The 12,309-nt window shown below is 33.4% G+C and overlaps 1 protein-coding gene across 1 annotated transcript in view; it reads right to left on the bottom strand.

Moving 5' to 3' along the window:
* Positions 1 to 12,309, bottom strand: part of CCDC172 (coiled-coil domain containing 172) — a 53,231-nt gene that overhangs the window by 15,849 nt on the left and 25,073 nt on the right. The window contains exons 3-4 of the mRNA XM_033420964.2: positions 9,677 to 9,793; positions 8,318 to 8,483 (exon numbers count right to left, since the gene is read on the bottom strand). Of these exons, the coding sequence (XP_033276855.2) occupies positions 8,318 to 8,483; positions 9,677 to 9,793 (283 nt within the window). The remainder of the gene's footprint in view (positions 1 to 8,317; positions 8,484 to 9,676; positions 9,794 to 12,309) is intronic.

Below are 12,309 nucleotides of genomic sequence, written 5' to 3'. Positions count from 1 at the left end.
GTTTCTGTTTCTGTTTTTACCTCCATTAAGTGTATTTTCAACTGAGGCCAAAGAAATCCTATTAACATATGTGAGACCCTTCACTCCTGTGCTCAAAATTCTCCAATGACTTCTGATCTCACTTGAGTAGAAGCCAAAGTTTTCTGAATGGCCCACAGGTTTTAAACGATCTGAGTTCTTATTTTTAAATTAATTTTTATTGGAGTATAGTTGCTTTACAATGTTGTGTTAGTTTCTACTGTACAGCAAAATGAATCAGCTATACATATATCCCCTCTTTTTTGGATTCCCTTCCCATTTAGGTCACCACAGTGCATTAAGCAGAGTTCCTTGTGCTATACAGTATGTTCTCATTATTTGTCTATTTTATACACAGTATCAATAGTGTTTATGTGTCAATCCCAATCTCCCAATTCCTCCCACTCCCCCTTTCCCCCTTGGTATTCATACATTTGTCTCTATTTCTGCTATGCAAATAAGATCATCTATACCATTTTTATAGATTCCATATATATGCATTAACATAAGATATTTGTTTTTCTCTTTCCAACTTACTTCACTATGTATGACACTCTCTAGGTCCATCCACAACTCTACAAATGACCCAACTTCATTCCTTTTAATGGCTGAGTAATATTCCACTGTATATATATGTACCACATCTTCTTTATCCATTCATCTGTCAATGGACACTTAGGTTGCTTCCATGTCCTGGCTATTGTAAATAGTGCTGCAATGAACACTGGGGTACATGTGTCTTTTTGAATTATGGTTTTCTCAGGGTATATGTCCAGTAGTGCGATTGCTGGGTCATATGGTAGTCCTATTTTTAGTTTTTTAAGGAACCCCCGTACTGTTTTCCATAGTGGCTGTATCTTGTCACCTCTCTGACCTCACGACCTCTCCTTCTACTCTAAAGACATTAGGCTCTTGGGACTTCTCTGGTGGCGCAGTAGTTAAGAATCCACCTGCCAATGCAAGGGACTCAGGTTCAAGCCCTGGTCCGGGAAGATCCCACATACCGCAGAGCAACTAAGCCCATGCACCACAACTCCTGAGCCTGCGCTCTAGAGCCCTCAAGCCACAACTACTGAAGCCTGCGCACCTAGAGCCCGTGCTCTGCAACAAGAGAAGCCACCGCAATGAGAAGCCTACGCACTGCAACGAAGAGTAGCCCCTGCTCACTGCAACTAGAGAAAGCCTGCACGCAGCAATGAAGACCCAATGTAGCCAAAAATAAATAAATAAAAAATAAATAAATTTAAAACAACAACAACAACATTAGGCTCTTTGTTTTCCCTCAAAATCAGATTAGGCACAATCTCCCTTTGTAGGCTTTATATCAGCTATCCTGCTGTCTGAAATGCTCTTCCCCTAGATATTCATTTGGCTCATTCTCTTACTTCTTTCAGGCTTTATTCAAAACACACCTCATCAGTGAGGCCTTCCCAGGACATCTATGTAATATTATAACACATACACATGCACGTGTGTGCACACACACACACGCATACACATAACGTATCCCTAGAAGGTGGAGAACCACTAGGTTGTGTAGGGCTGGCAAAACAAGTTGAGGAACTTGGTTTGCTATGTTTATCATGATATTTTAAAACATAATGTAACTAAATTAAGAGGCTCACAGTAATAGTCCAGAACTAGTAATTCCTTCTAAAAATATATGGGTGTTAATATTTTGGCAACTTCAAGGGGTAAGAATAGCATCCACATCTGAAGTTAAAAACTAATAAATCAAGGAAGATATCAGACAGTGGAAAGAAAACTCTAAGTAGCAGAAAATAATAAAATAGCTATGGAGAGATGAAGATGAAGATTATTCAAAACCCAATGTAACTGGCTGACTAACCACAGTTATGGTCTAAAAGCTCAATGGGAAAGGTCAGAGGGGACAGCCAGCAGAAGAAGGAAGAGAGCAGAGAAAAATCAAGTATCAGGAAATAAGAGACACGGTGGTACAAATTAGAAAAGGGAGTGGAAGAGCAACCACTGACGGTACAGAAGACAAATGGAAACTACAACTGCTCTGAGAAGAAAATGGCTCTAGTATGCTTAAAATTTGAGTAACTCCTTTCTCCACCAGCACCAACAGGGAGAAATAGTCACCAGAAACAGTTTCACAGGTGAATTCTTTTGAACCTTGAAGGAGTTGATAATTCTAGTATTTACATTTTTTCCAGCTGAAGAAAGAAGAAAGCTTTTACATTCTTTCTGTTAAGTCAATATAACACACACAAAAAGATTAATCTCACTTATAAATACTGATGCAAAAATCTTAAAGAAAACATTAGAGACCACAGCTAAGTAAGGTTAATAATAGGATATTTATTAACAAAGTTCACTATGTTAATAGATTAAAGTGGGAAAAGCATATATGATCATCTCAAAAGGGAGAGGGTAGGGAGGGAAAGAAAAAAGAGGGGAGAGAGAGAGAAGGAGAAGAAAGAGAGAAAGTTTCAATCTGGTGTCATGATTAACAGTAAAACTCTTTCTAAGATGGAGACAAAAATCCAGAAGCCATAATGGAAAAGATTGATGAAGATGACTGCAAAAGTTTAAACTTTCTATATGGCATTCAGACATATGCAGACACACACAGAGACACATACATACATACTACAAGTATAGTCAAAGGTAAACAATAAACTAGGACACAAATTTATAACACATGACACAGGGCTAACTTCATTAATTTACAAAAAGCTCATATAAATCAGTAAGAATAAAAATACATAAAGATGAACAAAGAATATTAACAGATTGTTCACAGAAAAAGAAAAATATAAATGGTCAATAAATTCAGATAAATTCAACATACTGAATAATCAAAGAAATGCTAATTAAACCAACAATGAAAATAACATCTTGACTTGTCAGATTGGCAAAGATTAAAGTCATTGATAATGCCCAGATTGGTAATGGTAGGAGATAATAATTTAGGAAAACAGGCACTTTCCTATGCAGTTGGTAAGAAAATTAATTCAGTGCTATAAGGAGTGTAATTTAGTATTAAGTCTCTTAATATTTCCCTTTGATTTAGCAATTTCATTAGTAGATTTTTACCACACAAATACATTCATAAAAGTACAGATAACATACTCAGATTATTAGAGGCCCTTGTCGTTGTTCATGTAGGTTGTTTCTTAACTTTTATTTTATTTTGTTTTCTTCTTCAATCACCACCAGTCCCACCACCTGTGTACTGTTACCCATCTTCACTGGGAATTTAGCTTCTTTCTGTAATTTTCAACTCTACCTCCCTACTGGCTCCAATCCATCAATATTTAAATATGTTCAAATATGTCCCATTTCAAAAAAGAAAAATGAAAAAAGGACAATCCCACTTTCCCACTAAAATCCCTCCCCTGACCTCACATCCTCCTGGGTTACTGGACTTTCTATCTTATCTGCAGAGAAACTTCTTCGAAGACTTATCTATGCTCATGGTCACAAATTCCTCTTCCTCACTGCTCAACTCATTACAACCCAGCTTCTGCCCTTCTTCTCTAATTATCTCAATCTGTTGCTTTTCCTAAAGATCACCAGGGACATCCAACTGCTGCTTCTTAGTCCTTATGGTTGACAGTTTGGCAGCTTTGCCAAATATTCTCAAATACAACCTCAAATACTCTCTCCCCTAGGTGATCCCAACTTCACAGAGCAATGTATCCTTTCTTGAATGTGCCTAAGTTTCTCGAAGCTCTTTCTCACACTCTGCTGGCTTTCTTCTTCTTGAAAGTCATGGTGTTACTCAGAGTTCTAGTATTTTCTTTCAATACATTCTCCCTGGGTGATTCCCCAAATTTAATAGCTCTAGCCCAAACCTCTCTCTGAGCTCTTAAGTTAAATATCTAACTATCTGACATCTAGACCCAAACCTCTCATTTAGCTAATCCCTATGACACTTCAGATCTCAGTCTGAAAGTCACTTGCTCAGGTAGTCCTTCCTTAACTACCTAGTCCAGGTTAGGTTCCCTTACATGTTCTCATATCAGTTTGTACTTCTCCTTTTGAAGCAGTCATCAATTTATAATTATCTAATTTATACTGTTCGAGATAGAGCATTAAACAAAACGAAGTACCTGCCATTATGGAGATTAAATTTAATATGGAAACCCTAGAGACATTTTGAAAGCATAAAGAACCAACAGTATCAAGCACCAGGAAAGCAAATCTGTTAAAATAAATTCATATCTCTGAAAGAAAGAACACAAAATAGGGGGCTCCTACATTATTTGTGGCATCAAGGACCTTTTTTCTCTGTCATTTTTATAGAGGAGTTCCCTTCTATTCCTGGTTTTCTGAATGTTATACAGAACTGTACAGATACACTTACCAGGCCCCCTTTCCATTTCTTTATGTTATAGTTGTCATATATGCATATGACATACATGTATACAAATTGCCTCTACATTCGTTATAAACTCCACAAGACAATATATTTTTTGCTTTAAGAAATCATATGTATTTTTTAAAATTAAGAGAAAACATAGGTACTTGTATTTTATTTGCCATTTCTGATTATTTTAATTAAGATATGAGTTTGTCTCTGGTGTCATTTTTACTTCTACTTGGAGAGCTTCCTTTAACATTTCTTGTTGTTCAGTCATGGTTGTTCAGTCATGGTGGCAAAGAATTCTCTTAATTTTCCTTTACTTGAAAATGTCTTTATTTTACCTTTTGAAGGATTTTTCACTGGATATAGAGATTTACTTTTCTTTCAACACTTTCATTATTCCACTATCTTCTTGACTTCATGGTTTCTAGTGACAAGTACATGGTCATTCGATTAATTGTTCCCTGTTTTCAAGATTTTTTTATCTTTGGCTTTTCAACAATTTCACTATTATTATGTCCCTACGCATGAATTTCTTTGAATTTATCTTGTTTGGATTTGCTGAGCTTCTTGAATCTATGAATTAATATTTTTCAGCAAATTTAAGACATTTTCTGCCATGATTTCTTCAAATATATTTTCTGCCCCACTCTGTCTCCTCTCTCCTTCAGAAACTCTAATTATTTGCATGTTAGACCTTTCGAAATTGTCCCACAGGTCCCTGAGTTTCTATTTTATGTTTCAATTTTTTCTCTCTTCTTCAGATTGGGCAATTTCTATTAATCCAGCTTCATGTTCATTGGCTCCTCTGTCAGCTCCATTCTGCTATTAAGTGACATTTTAATTTCAGATATTGTATTTTTCAGTTCTAAAATGTTCATTCGATTCTTTTTTACATTTTATATTTTTCTGCTGAGATTACCTATCTTTTCATCTATTACAAGTGCATTTTTCTTAACTCATTGAGCATAGTTAATAAAGCTGCTATCAAGTTTTTAACTCCAATATCTAGATCACTGTGGTTCTGGCATCTCATTATTTTCTTTTGACATTAGGGCATGTTTCACTGATACTTCACAGGTCAAGGAATTTTGGATTGCATCCTGAACAGTGTGAATATCATGTTGTGGAGATTTTGACTTTTTTTAAAATAACAGCCATCCTAAATGGGTGTTAAGCAATATCTCATTGTGGTTTTGATTTCCATTTCCCTAATGACTATTTAGGTTGAACATCTTTTCATGAGCTTACTGGACATTTCTTTGGAAAAATGGTCTATTCAAATCCTTTGCCCATTTTTTAACTGGGTTTTTTTTGGTTTGGTTCGGTTTTTTTAGTGTTGAGTTATGGGTTTTTTTTTTTTAATATTCTGGGTATTAATCCCTTATCAAAGATATGATTTGAAAATATTTTCTCTCATTCTGTGGGTTGTGTTTTTACTCTCTTGATAGTGTCCTTTGATGTACAAAAGATTTTAATTTTGACCAAGTACAGTATATCTATTTTTTCTTTTATTGTCTGTGTTTTCAGTATCCAAGAAATCATCACCAAATGCAATGTCATGAGGTGTTTCCCATATGTTTTCTTCTAAGAGCTTCACTATTTTTTTAAGTTTATGACTTTGATCCATTTTTAGTTAATTTTCATACATAGTGTAAGGTAAGGGCCCAACTTCATTCTTTTGCATGTGGTATCCAGTCTTCCCAGCAGCATTTGTTGAAAAGATGGTCCTTTCCCATTGAATGGTCTTGGCACCCTTATCAAAAATCATTTGACACAAGGGTTTATATTTGAGCTCTCTATTCTATTCCATTGTTCTATATGTCTGTCTTTATTCCAGTATCACACTGTTTTGATTACCACAGCATTTTACTAAATTTTGAAATCAAGAATTTTGAGTCCTCCAACTTTGCTCTTGTTTTGGCCATTTGGGATCCTTTGGGATTCCATACAAATTTTAGGATGGGTTTTTCTATTCATGAAAAAAATGCTGTTGGGATTTTGACAGAGATTGCATTGAATCTATAGATTATTTTGGATAATAATACCATAGTAGCAATATTAAATTTTCCAACCCATGAACATGGGATATCTTTCCATTTATTTAGGTCTTCTCTAATTTCTTTGAGTAATGTTTTATAGTTCTCAGTGTACAAGTCTTTAATCTCCTTGGTTATTTTTTTTCTAAGTACTTTATTCCTTTTGATGCTATTATAAGTGGAATCTTGAAAGACTGCTCTTTGCTAGTACATAGAAATGCAACTAATTTGCAACTTTGCTGTATTTATTAGCTTAAGCTGTTTGTTTTGCTAGTTGGTTTGTTTTGTTTTTTTTGTGGAATTGTTAGGTGGTCTACCTATAAGATTATGCCATCTGGGAACAGAGATAATTTTACTTCTTCCTTTCCAATTTGCATGTCTTTTGTTTCTTTTTTCTGCCTAAATGATCTGGTCAGAATTTCCAATACTATCGTGAATAGAAGTGGTCATATCCATGACCTTTTAAAGAAAGGTAGTTTTAGAGTATCTCCTAAGGTTAATACCTATTTAAACTTGTGTTCTACACCTGTGATCATTAAATAGCAGCAAACATGAATATTATCTAAGGGACTTAAAAAATTATGTTCCATATCCTGATTCAGTAAATCTGACATGAGACTCAAGCATTTAATATATTTTTTAAAAATTCCCAGATGTGTGCCTATAGTTAAGAACTTCTGTCCTACAATCTCTACCCAAAGCAATTTATCTCTGAGAACCTCATTTCCTTCATCTATAAAATTAAACTAATTAAAAACTATAATCCCTATATTTTTAAGGATTTAATTATGTTCCCGGTAGCATTCTATGTACTTAAATATTATTTCATTGAATCCTCACAACAACCTTGTTAAGGTCATTATTATTATCCTCTGTCTTTACAGATGAGGAAACTGAGGCAAAGAAAACTTAAGCATCTTGCCCCAAATCACATACTACTCTCTGCTGGTTCTCCCCTTGCCTTCTTTGACATCTCTGTCTCATTCTTCTTCTCCTCCTTTCCTTAAATGCTATGCTTTCCCAGTTTCTGCCTTTGGTCTTTGGTCCTCCTCTATGTTCCCTCTACATGTTCCCTTTGAATTATGTCACCAACTCCTCTGTATTCCCAAACCCAATACTCTAGCTCTGATCTCTCTTATCAGCTTCACGACCAAATTTCCACCTGCTACCTGGGCATTTCCACCTGTTTATCCCATAGACATCTCTAACTAAAACTACCTGAAATAAAACTTAATCTTTTTGTCCAGAAAAGGCTATAGTTCACTTCCACCTCTGCTCTTCCTCCTGGTACCATATTCTACCCAATCTCTTAAGTTTGAAAACTGTGATTCATGCTTGACTTTCTATATATCTGTTTACATTAATCAGTGATACAGCCCTATCATTCTTCCTAAACATCTCTTTAATTCATTGTCTCCTCTCTTTGGTAACTTCTTTAGTTCAGGATCTTATCACAAACTGCAATAACCTGCATACTACTGTTTCTGAAATGAAATTCTCCCTACCTCGCTGTGTAACCGTGTTTCCTAGTTTAAACTGGATTGATGGTAAAATGAGGATCACAGCAACAGTATTACCCTTATTATAGCTTCTATCACATTTTACTATAAACATTTGCTTATGGATTTGATCCCTTCACTTTTTAGTTTTACATCTCCAGGACCTAAAAGAGTAGCTAACACACAACAGATAGTAAACAGATTTGATTGCTAAATAAATGACCAATGCTCATGTCACATCTACTTCTAAAGAATTTGAGACTGCTCACAATAAAAGATACATACCATTAAGATAAAAGCAAAAGAATAGCTATGCAATAACCCAATTTACTTATGAAAAAGTTAGATTTCTGGAAAAACCATTAATTCAAAATAAGTTACTTTCAATAATATTAGATAAATGAGGTGGTACTATGTATTCATACCCATTTTCAGAATGTTTGCCTCGTTTTCTAAGTCAGATATTTGAATCTTGACATTTTCTTTCATCAAAAGCTCTCGTTTCTTTGTTATTTCATACTCATTATTGAAGTCTGTAATTTCCTTAATAAATTTTTCTTCCTCCTCTGTCACTTTTCTCTTTGTAGCTTCCTGAAAAATGGAAACAAAGGAACAAATATAGGTGTTAATTGCAACAATATTTTTCCTTAGTGATTTAAAATGCAATCATTTGGAAATATTAACAACAAAATAGAAAATTATACTTCCTGGGATTAAAATGCTTTACTACTCCAGCAATATTAATTAAAAAACTGAAGTTATTACATAGTAACAACCAACTATATTCATGTGAAAGATTTACCCTTAATGTTTTAGGACAATTATTGAGGTAGAAATTCTACCACCCATCATTATGTTTGCATTTGTTTGTGAATTAAACTTACAGCCATGTATGCCATTTTTTCATTGCAAAATGGGTGGTAAAATAATTAAATGACCAAAGTTGAAAATGAAAGTCTACACGCAAAGGAATTACTGTCTTACAGGATAAAAAAGAAAAACAAAAAAGGAAATCCAAGAAAACCTTTTAAAATTTAGACAATAAAGGTAAAATTATATATTCATTTCAAATTCAGTTCTAAATAATAGCTACATTTCATGCAATGTCAATATGGAGTAGAAATAAGAATTTACAAAAACTTTAAACAATGCTAGTACCTAAACTTTTTGACAATGGTAGAACCTAAACATAACTACATTTTCCTATTTTTTTTCTAAGAAATGTAACTAATTATAAGCTACATTTGGAAACTGGCCATGTCATTCATAACCATTTGGTGGTTGATTCTGACTTTAGATATATATTTTTAATATTTTAAAATGCATTTTTTTCAAAATGTCAGTTAGTTACAAATCATATTCCTAAACTGTCCTTATCATTTAAAACTACTGAGTCTGTTGGCTCTGACTTATGATAAAAAGATAAACAAAATCTATCTTTTCACCCACATCCATTAATATGCCTAAAGTGTGAACCTCTCTGCCTTTCAAAAGCATTAAAACCAAGGTCTTGAAGCCTGAGCAATTCAAATCAATTTCACTATTTCTTTTATGCTTATTACAATTGCAAATAATTTCTATACGGCATGCTGCCAATAAAATTCTTTCAAACTATATTACTCTACCAACTGGTTTAAAATAGCACTTAATAATTTTCCATATCTGAACAGGACTATCTGCCAATATGCATACGGATAATTTTTTCTAAAAGTACACCTAAGTATATTTTAATACTTTTTGATAGAGTTAGTGAAATAAATTTTTCTAAGTGGCTGGAGACTTACAAACGTTTGAAGAAGCATATTCCTTTGGCTTGTAATTTCACTGCACTGTCTTTCTAAGGCATTTTCATGAGTTTTCAAAAGCTGTAAGAGGAAGGCTTTTTCAGAAAACTGCTGAATCTTTAAAGTAAAAAAAACAGAAATCAGAATGAAACAATTAGACATCTTAGGGTACCTCAGTTAATAGAACAGATCTGTATAGTATAAAATTTTTACATTAATCTTTAAAATGCAAAATAAAATTCACATTAAACCTCTTACTTTATATGCTCTATCTTAAATTATTTTATAAATGCTTTATAATTATAATTTTTATAATCTCTTCCCCTAATAAGACTATAGGCGCCTCAAGGGCAGAGAATATGTTTACTTTTTCCTTTCTAATACCTAGCACATTTTGTACCTTAGGTACTAAAGCTTTTTGATGACACACATTGAAATCTGCTTTAAGACAGCTGTTTTAAAGAACAAATTTCTATTCTCATCACTTACATGAAAGATATGGATGAATAAATCATGAATAATCAAATTATGAGATAAAATCTAAAAACCACAGGCAAAAACCTAGTCCCATGACTATAGTTATACCAAATACAACACAAATCTGCTAAAGTCTTCAAATGGGTTTTGAGAACTCATTTTTTATTTTAGTACCTCATTTGGTTCTAACTAGCAAAGGATAAAATAAACATTAATATTAGATATGTAACTGTTATTTCATTTGGGCTGTAAAGAATAGCATCTCTTGAGACCATGAACATTGAAATGAAAGTCAGGAAGCTTTAATATATAAAAGCTAAAAATGATGCCAGACTGGAAATAATCTTTCCACTACATTCAGTACTGGCCCTCATAAGAAACCATCACTTCAAATCTGGGCTGTTCCCATCTCCACAGAGAAAAGGAAAAGGAAATAAATTCAACTGAAATTGCAGAAAGCATGATTTATGTTAGCTGTTAAGAACTTCCTCAAGGTTAGAGACAGGTTGTGAAATCTCTGTCCCAGAAGATATTGAATAATAAAGAGCTTAGGAATAGTTTAGTCCAGAGGCAAAGGGTTGGCCTAAAAGACATTTTGAAATGGTATGGCTAAAAAGCCCTAGAAATACTGGCATTAAAAAGAAAGCAGCTGAAATAAAACAGAAAATATGATCTTAAATTTATTTAATATCATAGCCCATCTGCCCATACCTTCAGCACTTGGTGCTGATTTCATCAACTTTATCTTAAGAAAGACATCAACAAAGATTAGAAAGGTGCAATTTACATGACCAAAGGAATTCAGAAAATACTTTCAAAATTGGGGGAAGGGAGAATGGGCAGTTAGTATTTTACTGTCTGAGAAGACAGAAATTAGAAAACATATGGTCTGATCTATAAAATTATATAGAAACTGGTAACAATGGTGAACAAGAGTATGATCATGAATTTTATCACATTTATTTTGAATAAGAAAATACTTCCGTGCTATTTAGTATATATTATATAAATGAGAATAAAATGAGTTCTAGAGAAGTAATACCTTAAGAAAGGTTATATAATTAATTAGGGGCAAACCCAGGACTAAAATTCAGGTCTTCTGACTTTACTGCTTCTAAATCATGATACTAATATGTAAATATTAGAACTATTTCAAAGTAGTAAAAAGATACTTTTGGTACTAAAAAGGGACTTCAGTCTCTGACAACAGCATAAATTGAAAGTATATAAGTTTAAGAGAGAGAAAAATTACCAAATACTAGGTCCATCAGAATTTATTGAGAAAAGGTTGCTTGCAGTATATTCCTAGCTCTGAGTTGCAATTATGAACAATACCATGAATGTTTACAAAAATGCTTTGAGACCAAATATCAGGCTGGATAAATTTTGGTTTAATCCAATTAGGTATTTCATGTAATATGCCTTTCAGAATCAAAATTCCTAAATTCTGATTCTGTTTCTACCACTGATCTGTAGTCAAACCTGCATTGAAAACCAAAAATGGAGAAAATATTATTTATCAAACTAAGGAATTTTAAAATAACACAAGCAAATTTATCACTCGAATTCACAAAAGCCTTATGTTAAGGACTCAGAAATTAAGGTGCTCTGTTTCCAGCTATCACTAAGACCTATAGTTATCACTGAGCTCATGTCTTCTTTCTTAAAAGGAAAAATAACAATTATTAAGGAGAGATATTAGACATATTGGCATTTAATTGGAATGTTTTACCATAACCTGAAAAGATGAAACCTATATACCCCAAATGAAAATCAGACTGCTGTTCAAAAGATCTATAAGAAGGGTAGAGCTATAATTTTCCTCCTCCCTAAAATTCTATGTAAATTATCCATTTTGAGGTCTTTTCTACTTTTTTGTTTTCATTCTTATTATTGGTGTACTCTTCATTCTTACTGTTTTACACTCTGTCTTTATCTTTTACTCACACATTTTCCTCTTTTAATCAAGACCTAAAAAGCCCCAGAGAATCAATAACTACAGAAAGATTACAGTAACATTAATTTTTAAATTTACTTAGGATCTGTGATGAAAACATTTAATGCATAATGGAATTGGCAAGTAGGGAAAAGAGAGTAATAGAGAAAGAAGCAGGACTTTGGAAAAGCTCAAGTTAGGAAGGCCAAGAAAGAAGAGA

This window comes from Orcinus orca, chromosome 14 (genome assembly GCF_937001465.1).
Source record: "Orcinus orca chromosome 14, mOrcOrc1.1, whole genome shotgun sequence".
Classification (NCBI taxonomy): domain Eukaryota; kingdom Metazoa; phylum Chordata; class Mammalia; order Artiodactyla; family Delphinidae; genus Orcinus; species Orcinus orca.
This window is presented reverse-complemented; position numbering and strand designations above follow the sequence as displayed.